Below are 20,920 nucleotides of genomic sequence, written 5' to 3' on the forward strand. Positions count from 1 at the left end.
CCTGTAAGTTGTTCTTATCAGATAAATGAGGCACAGCAATAGAAACTTGACTAACATAATTCCATTGAGAAACTGAAGTCCTAGAGAGACAAGGTAGCCCCAGGGTCTAAGGCAATTTCTGAAGTATAACATTAGAAATGACGGGAAGCTCCAGATCAGTACCTGTGTGTCCTAGGGAAGCTTAGACTGGGTCCTTCAGCAACTAGGCCTAGTACTTGTCAATTAGCAGCATACTAATTGACCTGTAGGTGGCAATCAGTAGACACACATTTCATGACAGCAGAAAAATCATAGTTTGCTTTGAATTTTATTTCTTCAAAGTTACCATTCTGGACTTAGGAGAGATTTGGCACTAGGGGCAAATGTTATACTAAATGGCTGCCTTATTAATCTTTATGGATCACTATATGTGATATATTAACTTGCCAACTTTCCTCTTTTCCCTTAGAAGTTTCAAGGCAAAGGTGGCAATATATTAGTTATATAGAAACAAATAAAATGTCTAGAGCACAAGTTCTACTATCACACTAATAAGATTTAAATCTTGGCTCTACCACTATCTGCATGACCTTATCTAAGTTATGTAATGTATCCTTGCCCATTTTCTCAACTGTAAAATTGAGATGATTATAGTATTACCACATGGGGTTATTATAAAGATTAAGAAAATACACAAAGAGAGTGAAAATAAGCCCTGATAGCAGCAATAATGATAATAATAATAATATCAACACAATATTTCTAACATACTATATACCACAGACCACACTATTGCTACAAAATGACTACCAATTCCTTCTGAGTGATTGCTACTTTCATCATCATATCCAATTCCATTCTTGGTTTCTTGTCTCCAGAACAAAAATTGAGATGACTAATTGCTGAACTACCATTGCTTCTTGATGACATCCATTCCAAAACAAGTCTCTCTTTCCCTGTTCATATCCTATCATCACTCAGCATATGTCCAAATCTTATAAAAGCCCCTCCCAACTCACTCACATAGAAGCATCCCCAGGTGCATTTTCCTTCTTACCATAGCAAACTAATTAAACTTTATATGAGTTCAGGTATTCTCTCCGTAGTATTTGAATGATGAACTACCACAACACTGAGCACATGTTATAACATACTATATGCACAAGAAATGCTAGCTATCATAGGGAAGTTTTTTATTTTCAGCTTCTTAATGTAACTCAGTTCAAGACTTGTTTGTTGAATGAAGGACCTTTCTTAAGTAACTGTAAAGATAGCTTGAGTAGGGTGAAGAGATATACACTCTTTTTCCTCCAAGGTCTAAAGTGTTATTGAGAAATGTCCAAGGTAACTGCAACAGCAATGGATGGAATGAAAGGACAAGCAAAGTAAAGGTTTTGAGACTTACTGACTGAAGTTCAAGTACTAGCTACAAATTGATCCTTGCCTGAACCTTGCAAGACAGGCTATCCTCAAATGAAGGATATGATATTCAGATCTCAAATGAAGAGAGGAAGCTTAAAAAGCTAAACTTTTAAGATATTTTTTAATTTCTACAAATACTCATCTGACAAATAAGGAAATTGACTTGGTTATAGTAGAATGAATGTCCAAAGGACATACATACTGGTTAGGCTGGATGTGGAACACAGGGGTTGGTTTGTGCTACATTAGCTACCTCTTTTTGCATTACTAATCACCCTGAAGTTTAGTAACAAACAGCATTAAGCATTTATTTTATCTAGCAATTGTGCCTGATCAGGAACTCAGGAGCTTCTTGGCTAATGGTTCAGGCTGAAAGACATTCATGAGTTGCAGTCACCTGAACTCCCCAGGTTGTCTGGGGCTCGTGGATCCACTCATACATGGCTCATACATGGCTCACTCATGATTCACACACAGGTGAAAGGCCTCTCTACAGAGTTGTATGAGGGTCTGCAGAACATGAACACTGACTTTTCCTAGGGAAGCAGTCCAAAAGACTTAAGACAAAAGTGGCAATAGGTTTTATGATCCAGCCCTGGAAGTCACACAACTTCACTTTGGTCATATTCTATTGTTAATACAAGCCAGTCCCATTTCCGTGTCAACTCTGCCCATCTGCCAGATGTGTTGTTTTGGACCCACACCTAAATTCTAATATATAAATATATATCTATAAAATAAAAACAACAACTTCCTTTCAGAAATGTCTTGAGGATTAACCAATACAAGATTATCAAAGCACTGCTTAGCACAGTGAGTTGTCCTACAGTGAGCACTATTCGAAGGGATTTCTCTTTCATTAGCTTTCTCAGAAAGCCTGTCCTTTGTTCTTCTCATTCTTCTAAAAGTTAAACTCTGAACATCCTTTTCCCCGCACCCCTGAAGACGTTTGCACCCTTCCACCCCTGCACACGTGAGCATCCCTTCCACGCAGCACCCTCTTCAGACCCAAAATAGGACTATTGTGGAAGAGGAACTCTAGTTCTGGGGCTTGACCTTCGTGCACGGAATTCATTGGGAAACGGACCGGAAGTTGCTCCGGGCCGGAAATTGCTCCTGTTCCTCTCTTTCTGTCGCGGAGGACGTTAGCAGACGGGCGGTATAAGTGCTGCCCCAGGGCAGCTAGGAACGCGTGGTGCCTGAGTGTGGACGCTTTTAAAGTACAGAGGCGGAGCACCCGGAGGTGTCGGGAACCGAGTCCTCCTCGGCCGCTTCATGCCAGGTTGGAGGCTGCTGGCTCAGGCCGGCGCCCAGGTGCTGGGCTGCGCCAGCGGCGGCGGCCTGGGTGCTAACCTGAGCATGGGGTGTAGGTAGGTACGAACAAGAGAAGGGGTGTAGGGGTCGTGCAGCTGCACAGCGGCGTCCTTGAGCAGTGTCATAGCCTGGCGCGGAGGGGCCTGCCCTGTCTAGAGGAGGAAGGGGCTCTGTCCAGAAGTGAGGCACAGAATAATAAAGAGCGTTAACTTAAAAAAGCATCTCCTAAGGGATTGAAGGTGTGATGTATTTTAAAATGCTTATAAACAGGCGATTAGCTGCGAATATTATCAGTGGCAATAATATCCCCCAGCTAATGAGCATGTAAAATATGTCAGACGCTCTGTTAAGTGTAGTGCACGTTTGCACTTATGTGAGCAAACTATCGTCGGTTTACAGGTAAAACGGAAACTTAGGGAAAGCAACTTGCCCACAGTCATTTAACACATATTGTTAAATCGCAATTCTAGCCTAGCTCTACCTAACTACAAAAGGGAATGGACCGCCAAAAGCTTTCTTTTCTGACCCCCCTCCATGTAAAAATAACACACCTCCTTTCTGACCGTCACCCACTAAGGTTTCTCTTGATATATTCACCTGGTCATGTCTTTTGGGGTCTTCTAACTTTGTGACGCCAACCAATTTCTTCATGTCTGTGTGCCTAGGCCGTGTCATTGCAGGGAGGAGATGAACTTAGAGAAACATCAGTGCTGCATCCCGCCACCTCCACTGAATATAAAACTATTAAGATACACATTCAAAAATACACATGGGATAATGACTTCAAATGGGATAGTGTCTAGGTAGAACTACTTTATCAGGAATTGGTTTATCCCAGAGGAGATTAAGAACTTTTCTTCCAGGGTAACCATTCATGGTAAAATGTGAGCTCCATTGTGATCATAAAGAATATTAGGGGGTGGGAGGGATTCACAATTCAAACCCTTTCCTCAGGCTGCAACTACATTTTCTAACATGTGGCCTCCCTTTCTTACATTAAATGGAAGATTTGTGATTTACATTAATTTTCATTTTTACAGAACAAACATCTGGCTTTTTGTTAGAGGTCTCCATGGCAAGAGTAGTACTTGGTGGTATGAGCATCTTTCTGAGGAAAATGCCTCATTCGTTAAGCAGTTGGTCTCTGATGAAGATAAAGCCCAATTAGCAAGTAAAATGAGTCCTCTGAAAGATGAACCATGGCCTGTACATCCTTGGGAACCAGGTAATTCTTTTTTTGTTTGATGAGTTCTAATTTTTGTGTGGATGGACATATTTAAAATTATAGGGATTGCTGGATAAATTTTTCATCTCTTGAATTAAGGTTCATGTCTTCAGTTTGTGTGTTTCATTGTGATTTGGTTTGCAAGTTTATTTCTGGCTTCCTAATCTGTTAGTGAAACACCTCCTCAAGAAACTGTTTTGAGGTGAAAGGAGACTCATTCTGCATACATTCTCATTTTCTTCAGATAAACAGAACACAAAATAAATCAGCAAAGAAGGGGTAGAATATGATGTAAAAATTGAATGTGTCACAAAAAATGGTTTCAGTTGGGATGTTCCAACATTTTAGGTTTGCCAAGAATGACCCCAATATTAGCTCTTTGTATCTGGTGAGATATTAAACCCGTGTGTGGCCAGACCAAGAAAAAAAAGGCCTTTCCCATTGAGTCTGTAGTCTCTGGTTGGATATATTGTGACAGTTGATTGTATAGTAGCCAAAAGTTCTTAGTAGAGCATCTTTGCTGATTATGCAACTAATGTAAGTGTTATGATAGAAATTAGCATATTTAACACTATAACTGGTTGTAGCATACCTTCTTAGAATTTAAGTGGTAGATTTTTTTTTTTTAAGATAGAATTTTTTTTTTTAATTTATTTTTTCAGTTTTTGGTGGACACAACATCTTTATTTTATTTGTATGTGGTGCTGAGGATCGAACCCAGGGCCCCGCACATGCCAGGCGAGCGCGCTACCGCTTGAGCCACATCCCCAGCCCAGTAGATGTTTTTTGATTAATAAAGTTGGGCATGAATTGATACTACATAAGCACAATGATGGATTTATGTATCCTATGTATATGCTATTATTTAAAAACCAGAATATGCCAGCTTACCTTATTTTCTTTATTTGGTACAGTTTTCTTTCATTTGTTCATTTTACAAACATTTATGAATATCAATATATTATGCCAGGCATAGTTAAAGACATGGCATCTGTTACATCTGTAAGGATCAATCTTGTTTTACTCTGTGACCACACTAGCATATTTTTTTATATGCCCGCTCCTTGTATTAAAACCAGATTTTAGGAGAGACTATTAGATCATATTGGCAAGTGTTCAGAAGCTTTTGTTTTAATTTCCAGGTTCTTCTAGAGTTGGCCTTATTGCTGTGAAACTGGGTATGATGCCTCTGTGGACTAAGGATGGTCAGAAACATGCAGTCACATTACTTCAGGTAAAAAAGAAACAAAACTGGAAAGTGATTTTAGTATGTCAAGATCTCTTTGGACTTTCATGATTATTTTTTTGTATCCTGAAACATGTAATAGTGTGGTGAAGAAAAGAGTATTGTCAGACATAGATAATATCAAAGAACTTTTCTTCTGATGATTTCAGGAATGTTTTGAATCTTGCCTGAGCAGTGACCTGATACTGGTATTGGGATAACTGCAGCTGTACATTGGGGTTAAGTGCAAACCTAGCTTCTCACAGACTTGCCAGTTTAATTCATTATTGGGAAAACATTTTGATCCCATCTTATTTCCACTTACAGAGTTCTTTCAGCTCCAAATTATAATTTTGATCTCTTTGCTAACAACAGAATGTAATATACTCTTCTCTGAAGAAGCCACATTTTGTTCACTGAGATGAGGTACACTTGAATGGTTAAGAAAGTGGGTCCTGGGAGAGCATACCTCTGAGTTTAAATCCTGGTTCTGACATTCACTTTGTTCCTTGGAGCACCATACCTCATCTGTAAAAGATAAGTTCTATTCTGTGAAAGAAATAATTCTGACCTACCTCAGAAGGCTATTGAGAGGACTGCACAAGATAATAAATATCAGGCACTTGAAACAACATTAAATGTCTAGAAATTGAGCAACTGCTGTCTTCATTACTATAGAAAGAGCATTAGGAGAATATCACTGTCCCAGTCACTTTGAACAACTCAGTTAAATCTTTGGGACCTAGTCTCAGACAAATAATTAGACAAGTGGTGATAATTAAGTACTCTTAAGTATTTAGAATGCTAATAAGACACAGATAGCCTACAAACCTTCATAAATTTTTATTGGTTCTGAATGATCAAGTACAGGACCATGGTTTTGACTCATTTGGGAAATTTGAAAGTTTTCAGGAATGGCAGGTAGGATTGTAGATTGATACAGCCATTTCAGAAAATAATTCAGTATTATGTAGTTAAGTTTAGATAGTTTAACAATTCCCTTCACAAGTGCTACTGGAAAATTTGAACAAGTGTGTGCCAAGATTTCTTTATAACAGTTTACAGCAGCATCACACTTCATGCTCCAGAAATGGAAATATCCCAATGTCCATTAGCATTAGAATGGGTAAATAAATCATTTCATAGTCACAAAATGAAATGCTATGCAGCAATGAAAATGAACAGCGTAGAGTTACACACAACACAGAGAAACCTTACAAAACCATGTTGAGCAACAGAAGACATGAAAGAGTATATACAGTCTAAACCAGACAACACTAGATCCGTTATTAGGCAGTCCTCCCAAAGATAGTAATCATAGAGAAAAGTGATTACCATAAATGTCAAGAGTTATTTCTAGAGCACTGCTTCTGAAATTGTAGTAAGCCTCGGAATCATCTGGAGGTCTTATATAGCAGTGATTCTGATTCAGTGGATCTGAATTAGAGTTGGAGAGTGCATTTTTAGCAGGTTCACAGATGTTGTGGATTGTCTGGGGCCCACACTTTTATTCCTGCTCTGGAATAAAAAGGCAGAGATATGATTGGGAGATACACAGAAGTTTTGGGGATTCTACTTCTTGAATCTTTATAAGCATTCATTTCATTGTATATTTATATTTTATGTGCTTTTCTGTTTGTTGTATTTGACAGTTTTTTAAAGTTTTAGTTGTATATTTTAAGATTGTGATTGGCATTACAGGGATGATGAGTTAAATAACTTTGGAGAATTTCTAATTATCCTAGGTCCTCAATGTATTTTGACCCTTTTATTTTTTTTTTTTAGGTACAAGATTGCCATGTTCTAAAATATACTCCAAAGGAAAACCATAATGGAAAAACCGCGGCCCTGACTGTAGGAGGAAAAACTGTATCACATTTCCATGTAAGGATATATTTTCATTCCTATACTAGTACATTTTATTAATTTCAGATATTTATTCTTTCGTGTTTTGAGATCATTCTATAGCTACAAATTTGCATTTATCCATGAGGAAACTTTTGTGTTTGGGGGGAGGCAGTCAAACAGGGCCATTTTGCTCAGAAGTCTGTGGGAATTTGAGTTTGTTCCAGTACCTCCCCCTTCATCTGGAACAAGTGATTTACCTCTCTAATGTTAGTGTTTGTATATCTGTAAAATGAAGATAAAAAAAATGCGAACTGATAATGTTTGTCACAAGGATTAAATGTTTTTCAAATTTGCATGAAATATAATAGACACTCAATAAATTTGGTTATTTCGTTGTTTTTATTCCATTATTCCCATGGAGATTGACTCAGCATTTGACACCAACAGCATGTAAGGATTCCTTTTTTTATCTCTTAGAAGGAGCTTTTGGGAGAAAGCTGTGTAGGAACCCTCATCAGATTTTTTTTTTTTTTTAAATAAAACATTTTTCTCTAAGTATACTACTAATAGAATGTTGACTGAAATTTAAATTAGGGGGGGGGACTGCCCAATTAGTGGGGCAGTTTTTGTTGTGTAACTCTAAGCAAAAACTTTTTAGGTAAAGTGATGGTTTTCACTAACAAAACATCTTTAGATTTACTAGAACATATTGCTTACCCCTAAGCAAACACTTTTTCATTATAGGTCGTTTATGATTTGAACATGCACCCCATACTGTCCTTCTATCAAAACTAGCAAATGTTTATTGTTTGCCCATTATTTCTTTGTCATAGTTAACTTCGTTGAGTGTTTATTACATGCTAGTTACATAAGCATTAAGCCTTTTACATTTATTGCCTTAAGTAACCTTTTAAGCCTCTTAAACTGAAGCAGTTAAATAATTCACTCAGGATAGCCTATTTTTAAGAGGAATAGTGACAGATTCCAGAATCCTATGTGCTTAACCATTTCTTGGTAAGAGAGATGAACAAATAAATTATCCAGTCTAGTACAATATTATTAGAAATCCAAGAAGCACAGAACTAGAGATAGCCAGTTCTTCCTTGGAAAATCCCAAGTGGTTTCAGACCAAGAAAGGAAAATAAATGTTGAAGGCATGCCAGTGGGAGTGGTTTCTCCAGAGACAGGTGGGATCACGTGTACATGGGAAGAGACGTATGATATGGCTGCATCTTAGTGTGTGGTTGCAGATGCAGGTGTGGACCAGTGAACAAGAATGGCAAAATAACTGTCAAGATGGGTGTGAAGGAGTTTAGACTTCAAGGAAATTTCTTGAATTTTTTAACCAAGGAAGTAACTGGATCAAATTGTTATCTTGGTTAACTACAATTAGAAGAGTCTGGTTTCAGGGAGTACTTTTAGGAAGTTGTTTTAAGAAACTAGGAGATAGTTGATACCTTGAATAGACTTGTGAAAAACGGAGTGGGTATGGGGATGAGGGTAAAAGGACTCAGGCATAGAACTGTTTGTAAACAAGCATCTGAGTCAGTGCTGATGCCATAAATTGGGAAGGGACAATGAAAGGAAAGCTTTGGAGGAAAGATGTGTTTGAGGTGATTCCAAAAAATCCAGATGAAGTTGTCCTATTAATAGTGAAAAATATTTATTTGTCAATAGTGATTGAGTCGTCTTATAGAACTGGCCAGTTTCATAAGTGTTAGAGAAGTTAGCTAATTTTGAATATTACAGTAACATAGTCTTTTTTTTTTTTCCTGGTAATATCCATTCTTAACAGTTAAGTACCTATCAAACTTAAGTTTCAGTAATAACACAATGAGATATTTGTGGAAACTTTAAAAATATCAAATGTTTGAATTTTTTTAATTGTATAAATGTGTACCAGGCTTCATGTGACTAATTCTTTGGTTTGGCATAATACTACTGCTTTCTAATTGATTTTACTTTGTTTCTGTAATAACTAGTATAATTTTTTTTCATTATCAGTTTTGTAAATTCATAACTTTATGGCCTTGCTCTTTGTAAGTCAGACACTGGGTTGGGATAATTTATTCTGCTTCAACAGATCTGTGAACATTGCTTCTTCCAAAATAAGAGATAGTGGGAACCAGTGGATGTAGACTTGAATTCCAATCCTGTGCTCTGTCATTAGTTTTTTTTTTTTTTTTTTTTTTTTTTTTTTTTTTGTGTGTGTGTGTGTGTGTGTGTGTGTGTTGCTGGGATTGAACCCAGGGCCTTGTGCATGTGAGGTAGGCACTCTACCAACTGAGCTATATCCCCAGCCCCACTCATCTTTAGAACTTCCATCTTCTTTCCCATAAAACAAGGAATAGGACTTGATCTCTAAATCCTCTTCTAATTCTGGAAGTCTCACTTTGGTTCTCTGAACATTTTAATTCTCAAGAAAAAAAAAACAAAAGTTCCAAAGCAAATGTGCTTGGGAGCTCAGTTTAATTTATTCTGTCTTACTCAGCTATGAAGATGTGTTATAGGTAAGATTTTATGAAATAATACTAGTAGTATTAGTATAAATAACATAGTATTAGTAATTTAAATACTATAGAAATTATATTATTGTAGTTTCATACTCAAGACTATGGTCCCCATATTTTTTCTCACGTTCTTATAGCTTTATCTTCTTCACAGTAAGGTGATTGGAATGTTATATTCTTAAGTTGTGGATTTTGCCGCTCTCAACTTACAGGAGCTTTCATGTAATTATTCCCTTCTTCAGGTAGGAAGCACTGCAAAGGACCTTTTTATGTGATTTCCTCAATATATAGGTTTTTTATTACAGTATTAAAAAAAGCTTTGCCTATAAGTAACCTTTTTTTAGAATGAGATGTGAATATGAAGCTTCAGATTCTTTATAAATAAAGCAATTTTGTTTGAAAAGGAAAGAGATTTTGAAGTACATAACCGTCCTCTTGCATATTTTATGCAAATAGATTCTATAAAGTAGAATAAAGCTACAAATTGATCATAGAGGGTTTCTTTTAAAGTAAGATCTAATAGAGCTAGAACTGTTTGAGGAATTTGTGCCCTCTAGGAATTAGACTTGTTTGATTTTTGCTATTTTTGTATCTTATAAATAAAAACTGATATAGTACATACTATTTTGAATAAGGAACTTACTGGTCCATTGGGAGCCTTCAGGTCCTTCTTTTTGATAAGAGGGAGTGTTAAGGAAGAGAAAATAGGAACTTCAGTGGTCTTACAGGTTGATCAAATCAATTCATCTTAAGAGCAGAGAAGCATTTCCATTGTTGTAAGGATAATTACAAAGAACTTTGAAGAGGTGGGGGAAATGCATCCTCATCGATTGGATTATTCGAGTATGACAATGCTGCCAGTCTTTAAAATTGTCTTGAAATCATTTATTTGAACATTTTAAAAAGAAAAGATGGTTTCATCTTAACTTGATCATTTTTCTCATGACTGAGACCTCATTAGTTTTGTAATATTATGATTTTAACAGAAAAAAATCTAAATATTCAATTTTATTAAAATTGAAAAATAATAATAAGTAGATGTTACTTAGTTCTTTTTAGGTTTTAAGTCAAGGAAAGAATTCTTCTCAGAAACTTCTTTGTATACTTCATTGTCTAAACTGTCAGTACGTGCTTGGATCTAAAGTTAGAAATGGAGATAATAAAACCATATAAGTAACTCACAGGCCAGCAGGCAGGCAAAGATACACAGAAGTAGATAAATAAGTGATTTGAACAGTAGTATATGCAGGTTCTAGGTTGGTGTAGACAGAGGAGCAATGGATTCTAGCAAGGCTGTTCACAGAGGATTTGGATGGGAAATATAACTGGAGCTGGAACAAGAAACATATGTAACACAGTTTTAATGATCTTCATTTGGAGGTGCTGGGTAGGAAGGAGATTATAAGTTAAGAGTGGCATAGACAGACACAGGTATGGATATACAGGACACTATGGTCCATTGGGGGCCTGCAGGTCCTTCTTTTTGATTAGAGGGAGAGTTGAGGAAGAGGAAACAGCAAGGAAATAGATATACTGGTGCTGGTTATATTTTGATGAAAGAGGCACTCTTTACATCAGAAAATATAAAATGATATTTTTTTTGGCAAGTCTTATAGCAATCTATATCAAGAGTTTTAAGTTAATTAAGGGGAGGGTAGATACCTGGAACATTATTATAAGGAAACAAGATGTTCATAAAATTTTATTTTCAGAGATATTGATTGTAGTTATATTTATAATAGCAGGAAAAAAAGTAGGATTGAGGAGAAGAACAGACAATAAGAACTACCAGAAGCTGGGGATACAGTAGCAAGTAAAACAAGTCTCTGCCTTCAGGAAGCTTACATATTGTGGGATTGGGTAGCATTCTATAGAAGATAAAACAATATTTAAAGTTATTTTGAAGATTAAATATAATATTTAAAATCTTTGAAGATTAATAAATCAGCTGAGTGAGTGACAAGTGACAGAAGTGGTGCTATTTTAGATAAGAGTAATTCAGAAAAGGTAAATTGATATGTAGAGGAAGACCTAAGTAAATGTGGGAGCAAGTCACCCAAAATTCTGGCAGTAAAGCTCAGCAGGCAGGGGAAATAGTATACATAAAGAACTTGAAACTAGTGTTGGATATGATCTTAGATCAGTAAGGGAGTTCATTTCTTCTGAAGCAGGGTGAGCCAAGAGGAGAGTAGAAGATAAGATCATTGTGTAGAACCTTATAAACCAGGGACTTAGGACTTAATTCTGCATTGAGGTGGAAGACACAACAGAGATATGACATAGCTTAAGTTTTAAAATGATTATGGCAGCCTGTGAATTGAGAATGGACCAGGGAATCAGGAATAAGGAAACATGGACCAGGCAAAAGATTGTGGTATGGAGGGGAGGGGAGGTAGGAAATTTGGTGTGGGCTGAATTTTTAAATAGAACTTGTGTCATGTGAAAGAGAGGGGTGACCACAGAGTTTAACCCAAACAACCAAAGTTGGCATTTATTGAGATTTGGAAAACTAAGAGAAAGCAGTCTTGGGAGGAAGTTGAGTCAATTTTAGATGTTAAGTATGAATTGCTGTTTGATATTAAAGTAGAGATAATGCAATTGGACTTGTAAATTATAGTTCAGAAAATAATTTGAAATTAAGTTAGAAATGTGAAGCCATTTACATATATGAGAACTAAGAGAGTAATGACTAGAAGCCAGGTGAAAGTCTTTCAAGGAAGGAGTAGTCACCTGTGTTGACTATCCCTGATCAACATTGACCATTGTATTTGAGTATTAACTAGTGCATTTGACTATGTAGAGATCATTGATTACCTTGCAAGCCTCTTTATATTGAATATTAGGAGCTGAGAGCACCTGATTAAAGTGGATTCAGAGAATAGGTAGAGAGAAAGTAGACTTAGCAATTCTTTTGAGGAGCATTTGAGGAGCATTGCTGTAAAAGGGAACAGAAAAAATAGCTGAAGAATATATGGTCAAGGAAAATTTTTTGTTTTAATATGTGGGTTATTATGACATGTTCATACACTAATAAGAAAGCGTTGGTTGGTGTGGACTCATGAGATACTTTAAAAAAATACTGGTGCCTGGGCTCCACCATAGAGCAGTGAAGTTAGTCTCCCAGCAGAAGACTGGGACATTTTCTAAAAGCTCACCATATACATTTCATGTGCAACCAGGAGTGGGTTGGGAGGATAGCAGTACAGGAGTGCTGGGACAGGTAGTTTGACTTATTTGGTGGTGGGAACATGAAGAAGTTCTCTTGATTCTTCAAGTTGAACAGCTCAGAGAGAGGGGAAGTAAGGAACAGTGCTGTAGATTTTAGAAGAGGATGTGATTTTGTTTTAGTCAGCTTTTTCACTGCTGCAACCAAAAGACCTGACAAGAACAATTAGAGGAGGAAAAGTTTATTTAGGGGCTCACAGCTTCAGAGTTCTCAGTCCACATGTAGCTGACTCCATTGCTCTGGGCAAAAAGTATAGCAGAACATCATGGTGGAAGAATGTGGTAGAAGAAAGCATCTGGGAACATGGCACCAGGAAGCAGAGAGAGAGACCTCTCCTCACCACGACAAAATATAAACCCCAAAGGCACGCTCCCAGTGATCGCTCCTCCTCTGGCTACACTCTACCCACTTTTAATCACCACTGAGTTAATCCCTATCAGGGGATTAATTCACCTCTTATAACCCAATAATTTTATCTATAAACTTTCTTGCATTGTCTCACACATGAGCTTTTGGGAGACAGCACATATCTAAACCATAACAGACTTAATTGCCTTGGAGTGTGTAAGAAAGATTTAACCAGAGAAATGTGGTTATTGGTCAGACCACGTTTGGGATTTACTTTAAAGTGTGCCATGACATTTAAATGTGACCTATTGTGTTTTCTTCCAGTTGTTTCAGAATAGGTGCAGAGTAGACAAATAGTTGATTTCCTGGGTTGTGGTCCTTGATACAGTATCTAGTCAGAATTCTAATATGAGTAAAACAGGTTGTGGTGATGCACACCTGTATTTTCAGTTACTCAGGAGATTGAGACTGGAGAATCACAAGTTCAAGGCCAGCCTGGGCAATTTAGCAAGATCTTATCCTAAAACAATCAAATAAGAGCAGGGCACAACTGTCTTTACTACAGAACAAAGATTTATTGTATACTATTTTTTGAAAAATTGTATAGATGGTTAGATCCTAAGCAATAAGATTATTTGTTCCTAGAGTTACAATGGATCATAGATGTAAATCTCACCTTCCTTAAATGAAGGGAATAGGGTGCGCTTTGTTCAATAGGGAAATAGTGTGCTTTCATTTTTTTCTCACATGTTTGTAATGTGACTTGGATCTCTATATATTAATCTCTACTTTTCACATTTAATATATTACTAATGTGCACCACTTTTCCTCTAGAAACCTACATCTGTATTGAAATTTTACCGAGAACTTGGATTGCCACCAAAACAGAAAATTAAAATCTTTAATGTAACAGATAATGCTGTAATTAAACCAGGTAATCTGAGGTTGGGGAGAGGAGGGAGGTAAAAATACCCAATTATGTGACTTGTTTAATGTCAGCTATTTCAATAAAGCTGAATCTAAAATACAAATCCCAAACACTTTATTTTTAAATATAAGATACCATCTGATTTAATCACTAGGAACAAACAATTCCTTGTCTCTTATAAATGGAGAAAGCTGTAGGGGACTCTTTGTTTTCTGTGAGAGAGGGAGGAACACTTTTGTTTTTAATGTAGAGCTTCTTATTTGGAAAAGCCACTTTCAAATAAATACACTAACTTTTAAAATTCAAGGTTCATTGTTTGCAGGCTGGCATTCTGTTATGTGAAGAATAACTAGGCTCTCTTTAGTGAGAAAATGTAGCCTGAAACTGGAGAGTGACCTACAATATTAAGATTCTTATTTAAAATTTCCACAATGTTTTACCTGATCCATGGAATGTCAGAAAGTAGAATTTGATATATGATTTTATCTGTCACAAATGCAGCTTTTTAATGTTTTTGAACTTAAAAGCCCCCCGATTTCTTGAATATGAATTCTAACAAGATTGTAGAAATTTTTAACTTTTATATCTTGAAGGCAAAAAGTAAATTGAATTATAGATAATTTGCTCTGAAATGGTTTTAAATAAATCTTTGGCATTAACTCATCTAATTTTCTTAAACCCTTTGTGCACATTTAGAGTAAGAATAAAAATTGAATCCACACCAACTTTTGCGATTGCTCTAACCATATGAAGTTATTGTTTTTATGAATCAAAAATGGTAAAATAGCAATTTAAGTCATTCAGCTTCATAGAAATGCACCCTATGTAATATTCTTGGAATCTCCCCAATTTTTCTTTTTTTAAATTAATATTTTTGATTGACAGATGATAACCATATTCATTTAATGGGGTATATTGTGATTTTGATATATGTAGGCAATGTGATTAAGTCCCTATTTTTTCTTAATTCAAGGTCTTTCTCTTGCCAGGTAAATCCAGGTTATGTCCTACCTTAAAGAAAACTACTGGGCTGGGGTTATAGCTCAATGGCAGAGTACCTTCTTAGCATGTGTGAGGCACTAGGTTCAATCCTTAGCACCACATAAAAAATAAAATAAAGGCATACTGTCCATCTACAACAACAATTAAAAGTTTAAAACAAAAAGAAAACTACTCTCTGAAATCCCAGTGTACTTTACTACTATTATGCAAACTAACTGAAATTAGTTTTTAGTTACATTGGTTCCTGGGTTCTTTGTTTGTTTGTTTTTATCTCTTTTTTGGCTGTATCAATTTGATTCTTTACCAAGATGATAAATTTCTTAAGGTCAGGGGCCTTCTTTAATACTTTTGCATTTTTAGCTATATGTATTTGTAAATATTTTGTAAGTATTTGTTAATAATTGCCAAATTAAGTAGTTTTAATAAATGTTAATATCTAATATATATAAACAAAATACTGTGAAAGATTTCATCACAAAATTTTAATTTTTTTAATGACTTATTTCCCAAGGAAATTTAAAATTTACATATAATTAAATGCATATAAATAGACATTTTGTAAATGTTTCTATATAGAGTTAGGAATACCTATAATGACAATTTTTGCTCTTGCAAATATTGGGGCACATATTGAAACAATGACCAGTACATCAAAATTCTAATACATATGGGCCTTTTAGGGCTATTGTGACCATACCATCCATGATCATTACCTAGCATATGAGGGGCCTGGGTTCAGGTAATTAAAGTTTCTATTTTTCTCCAATGGGTGATAAAAGACTTGCTCAAGCCCCAACATGTTTTTAGTTCTTTTCTTATTTTTTTAATGTAATATAGATAATATATCCTAGTTCATTTTACTTATTTACCAAAACAACTAGGAATTTTCAGATTGTGAGTTCATCAGCAATCATTTTGACCAGCTCCACTTTGGCCTCTGGCTGGTGGCTCCCTTCAGCACCGTGTCCCTCATGCTAGGCCACCATGTTCTTTAGCCAACTAAAAGACATGTTTGTTGAATAGTGTCATTGTTTGGGTATTTCTAATGTTTATATTTGCAGAAGAGACCTTTCTGTTTTTTATGAAATTTAATAGCTAAGAGGCTTCCTGGTTCTAGTGTTTGTTTTAAAAAGTTGTTTCTGTGTTAATACATTTCATGTTGATTTTTTGTTTTCTTTTCACAAAGGCACTCCTCTTTATGCTGCTCACTTTCGTCCAGGACAGTATGTGGATGTCACAGCCAAAACGTAGGTCCTCATAGCCGTCTCTTTTCCTTTCGTTGTTCCTCATTGTTATATATAAGTGATATTTTTTTGAAAGCAAAACTTCTTAAATGTTTTAACAAGAGTCTAAGTTGGTAGAAATCAACTAACAAATGTTAACTTTGAGTCATATGTAGACTGGACATGGTATTTTTGTTACTGTAGCTTTTTCATATCTTACCATTCTTGCCAAATAGCTTAGTGCTGGCTAGATGATCTCCAGGAAACATCTGGATCTTTTCAAAAATTTTAAAACTTCAAAAGTTGGTTAGTGTTTCTGGATTTAATTGCAGCTGAGTGCCAAAATAAACCCCTGTTTTAAAAAAAAAAAATTGGTTAATGTTACTTCACCAGGGGAGGAAACAATCAAGCTCTTACATAGGTTTCTATAGAAATTATTCTGTATAAGTTGTTGGAATTCAAATGACAAGAGTAAATAAACTCCAGGTATCAGCTGTTATCCATTCCTCTTATTCTCTCATATAGATCATAATTTCATTTCTGTGCATAATTTTTCACCTTTTTGTTATGACATCTGTAAGAATATTCTGACTAGAAACCCTTGAAAGAACCAGGTGTCCACATGTGATCAGGAATTGTCTTGTGATCTCAGTGGCTGAATAGAGTTTGTTGTTGTTGTTATGTCTTGTTTTGGATTTTCTTTTTTGTTGTTGTTTTATTTTTGTGGTGCTGGGGTTCAACAAAGCGGCTTTTCTCCACAAAGAGTCAGATATAGCCTTCATTTCCACACCATCATCACCTATTTTCAAATATGGGCCATTGCCAAAGCTACTAGATACCTTTATCTCTGTTCAACTATTTAGAAGTGAAGCAGGATAAATTGGTAGGGTAAGTTCTCTTTTTAGGGGGAGATATGAACCTGATGCTTTTCTTTTCTTTTTTTTTTTTGCTTCCTAATTGTCATGGACTTGTCCCAAGAAATCACATGTTTCTTGGGAACTTTGTTTTGCTTTCCTTTTCAAGAACTTGAAATGTTGACGCTTTGATTTGGTTAGTTGAGGTATGTGTTGTAAATCAGATTATTTTATTTTTTAGTTAATTTATTTATTTATATTTTACGGTAGTGGGATTGAACATAGTGGTGCTGTACCACTTAAATACATCTCCAACCCTTATTTTTTTGAGACAGGCTCTCCTTAAGTTGCCAAGAAGGCTGGCCTCCAAGTTATCCTCCTCCTATCTCAGCCTCCTGAGTCACTTGAATTATAGGCATGTGCCACCACACCTGGTTAGAGTATTTTACCTTTTTTTGGGAGGGGGGGGTACTGAGGATTGAACTCAGGAATACTAATCCACTAAGCCATAATCCAGCCCCTTTTATTTTGATTCGGAATTTTGCTAAATTACTAGACTAGCATTGAAATTATAATCCTCTTGCCTTGGTCTCCCCAGTTACTAGGATTACAGACAAGTGCTACTACGCCTGGCATAGATTATTTTACTTTTTTAATTCAGAATTATTGTATAAAATACATCATAGTAATTCTGTTACTGTATACATAGTTCATGTTGTGTTAATTTCATTATATGTTTTACAGGATATATGGGATATTCTAAAAAGCCATGCAAAGTTAGGGGCTTTTGTTAGCAGTTGTCTTGTGGCCAGGTTTGTGGATTTGCTTGGATAAGAGCCTAACTTTACAAATACGTATGTTCAGTAAAAGATTTTACTTCATATGTTGCTATTGAGTTACTTTGGTTTCTTTTTAAAAGTTATTTTTAAAACTTTAGCCCTTTTGTGAGTATAAAGTGAAAGGGAAATTTCTTTTGTATTCCTAGAAAATAAGAGTATATAAAGTTGTGTGCCCATCTCAAGACTAAATAGCTGCTAAGAGCTAAGAGAATAGCCCAAGGATTTAAATAGAGAAAATCAACTCTGGAGAAAGGAGGACCCTCTACACCCATATGAGAATATCTTCACTATTGCTTGGGCTGCAGTACAGTATTTTGTTTAATTTTGACTGTGTAACAGTGTGTTGGGAGAGTTACCCCACACAGGCTTACATTGTATTCTAGTGTGCATACCTTCATGTTGAATTTCCTGAGGTCAGATTGAATTGGATTTTTTGCTAAATGTTTCCAGTGACTATAGCTTTTATAGCTGATATGTTGCTATATCTGTAAGATGCTTTTAAATACTTGTAAACTTGTAGGATTCCTTGTTCTGTCTTATGTGGTGCTTGATTTGAATTCCTCTGAATGTGCCATTGGCTCCTTAGCTGCACACAGTCCTAGTTACTGTTGCCTCTTTGCCACTCACTTCCCTAGACTGTAGTGTTTGTACATATGCCCACATGCTTTTATGTGCATTTGCATGCTTTTCTTCTTTTTTAACTCTTATGTCCTTCTCCTGATGCTTCTCATTTGTGGGCAGTTCCCCTTGCTTGGAGTTTAAATTCTTGGCAGCCAATATAATGTTCTTTTCCCTGTTAACTTCAGTAAGTTCTGTGTCTTCTCAGTTCCTTACTACTATTTAGTGCCAGATTCATTTAGGGCCAGAGGTTTTCTACCCCATCTTCCATTTTCAGCCTTGGTTTTAAAATTTTGAGACATCTAAGCTTCATCTTACTTGCACTTGTAACAAGATTATTAATCTTGTTACTAACAAGTGCAAGTACGTACGCTAGAGTTAAAAATTTTGCAGTGTCGTGGTTGGTGAGGGGTGATGAGGGGAAGTGGACTTACAGGCTGAAGCAGTAGTGGCTTTTTCACTTGAGTGGGCTTCAGAATCTCCTGAAGGGTTTGTTCAACAGACTGATGGGCCTCCTCCACAGAGCTTCTGACAGGTCTGACAAGTTTCCAGGTGACGCAGATGCTACTGCTCCAGGAGCACACTTTGAGAACCACTGGCCTAGAAAACTGTTGAGCTCCTCAGTTAAACAAGCTTGTCTTCCTCCTTTTTTTTACCCAACACAGCATTCAACAGGCCTTTCTCTCCTTAACTATGGTCAAGTTGTAACATACAAATGTGTTTAAAACACACCAGTTAAATTTATCCAATTGAAAATAACATTGTCAATAAAATGAGCTGCCTGTTTACTACTTACATTTTAGCATAAAATTGAAAATCATTATGTTTATTTATAGGCTTCATTATCCTTTCATTAGAAAAAAATCCAATTATTAATCTCTACTTATATTTTGACTTTCAGGCTTTTTTTTAAAAAACCTAATATCTTCAGTTTTAAAATGTTGAAAGGAGAAAACACTCTTTGCTCCCCCCAAAAAATAAAAATAAATAGAATCTGTTTACCTCAGGAAAGAAATTGTGTGTAGACTTTTAAAAAAAAAAAAAGCAATCGATCAGTGACCAACAGTAGCAGCTTCTTCTTGAAGATATTCTTAAAACTTAAATGTCTCTTTTCTAATAATTACAGTAGAAATCTTACCTCAAAATATACTTTGTGTTTACCTGTACTCAATTTGGTTATAATTCTCTGTATAAATAGGGACCGTTTACCAGTGTTTCTTTGAGATATGAGGTGAATATGTATTTACCAGAGTTCAATTTAATTTTTGCTTTTATACCAGAAATAGTTTTTCACCTAAAGGATCAGAAAATACAGATTGAGTTTTGATTGTATGGGAAAAGATTTTTACATCTAATGTGTAAACCATCTAGCAGAATAGTTTTACAGTTTTATCATACTGTTAGTAGATAATAAAGCCCAGTCTTTGCACTATGACTGTCATATATAATTCGTACTTAGTGAAATTTTTAAATTCACATGTACAATGATGTCTGTCCTCTGTCCCCCACTTCACTACACTTTTAAAGTTTATTTTCTTTTTCTGTAATAGTAATAATATATTTTCATTGTACCTTGAGAAACAAGATTAGAACACAAATATATCTAATAGATAATGGTTTGGAGTCTTCATATTCTACCCTTTTTTGTTTGTTTTTTTGTTTTTTAAATCTCAATTTCGAGGTGGCAATAGCTGCAGATAGTGAACAAATATAAATAGTGGTTGAGATGAGGACATTTAGCCCATGTTTTTCTTGTATGTTCTATCAGTGCTTATTATAAGCTGAGTTTAAAAAAAGAAAGAAAAGAAATGAGAAAGTAATGAAACAAAAAATAAAGAAAACTCTAAAATTGCATTCTGCTGTGTTTAGGAGAAAAAGTTATGTCTTTGTCTCAAAGGACTTGAAGGACAGAAATGGTGGTGATGCATCCCTAACAGTGGACACAGGTAGGAAGGCACTTTCCCGCCTGGTGTCTTATTAAACTTTGAATTCATGACAGTGCCATGCCTAAAGTAAATTTTTTCTGGTTGTCTAGAATTCTTCTTTTATTTATTATTTTAATTTTGAAACTTATTTTGAAGTCAGAAATAGTTTATTCCATTACTTAAATGGCTGGTTTTCTTTGTGGAAGAAGGAGAAAGTAAAGATCTCGTCTACAAGCCTGGGCTAATTGGAATAATCCATGTATTTTCAGATATAATCTTAACTTTTTTTTTTTTTTTTTTTTTTTTTTGCTACCAGAGATTAAACCCAGAGGTGTTTAACCATTGAGCCACATTCCCTGCCCTTGTTATATTTTAGACACAGGCTCTCACTGAGTTACTTAGTTGCTGAGGCTGACTTTGAACTCACAATCCTC

The 20,920-nt window shown here is 35.7% G+C and overlaps 1 protein-coding gene across 1 annotated transcript in view; it reads left to right on the forward strand.

Annotated features, from left to right (window-relative positions):
* Positions 1-2,494: 2,494 nt before the first annotated feature.
* The window catches only part of Mrpl3 (mitochondrial ribosomal protein L3), a 42,734-nt gene continuing 24,308 nt past the window's right edge, over positions 2,495-20,920 (forward strand). The window contains exons 1-6 of the mRNA XM_015487060.2: positions 2,495-2,771; positions 3,756-3,940; positions 5,083-5,174; positions 6,951-7,049; positions 13,932-14,031; positions 16,214-16,274. Coding sequence (XP_015342546.1) covers positions 2,677-2,771; positions 3,756-3,940; positions 5,083-5,174; positions 6,951-7,049; positions 13,932-14,031; positions 16,214-16,274 — 632 coding nt within the window. The 5' untranslated portion in view covers positions 2,495-2,676. The remainder of the gene's footprint in view (positions 2,772-3,755; positions 3,941-5,082; positions 5,175-6,950; positions 7,050-13,931; positions 14,032-16,213; positions 16,275-20,920) is intronic.

Source organism: Marmota marmota, unplaced genomic scaffold (genome assembly GCF_001458135.2).
Source record: "Marmota marmota marmota unplaced genomic scaffold, marMar, whole genome shotgun sequence".
NCBI lineage: Eukaryota > Metazoa > Chordata > Mammalia > Rodentia > Sciuridae > Marmota > Marmota marmota.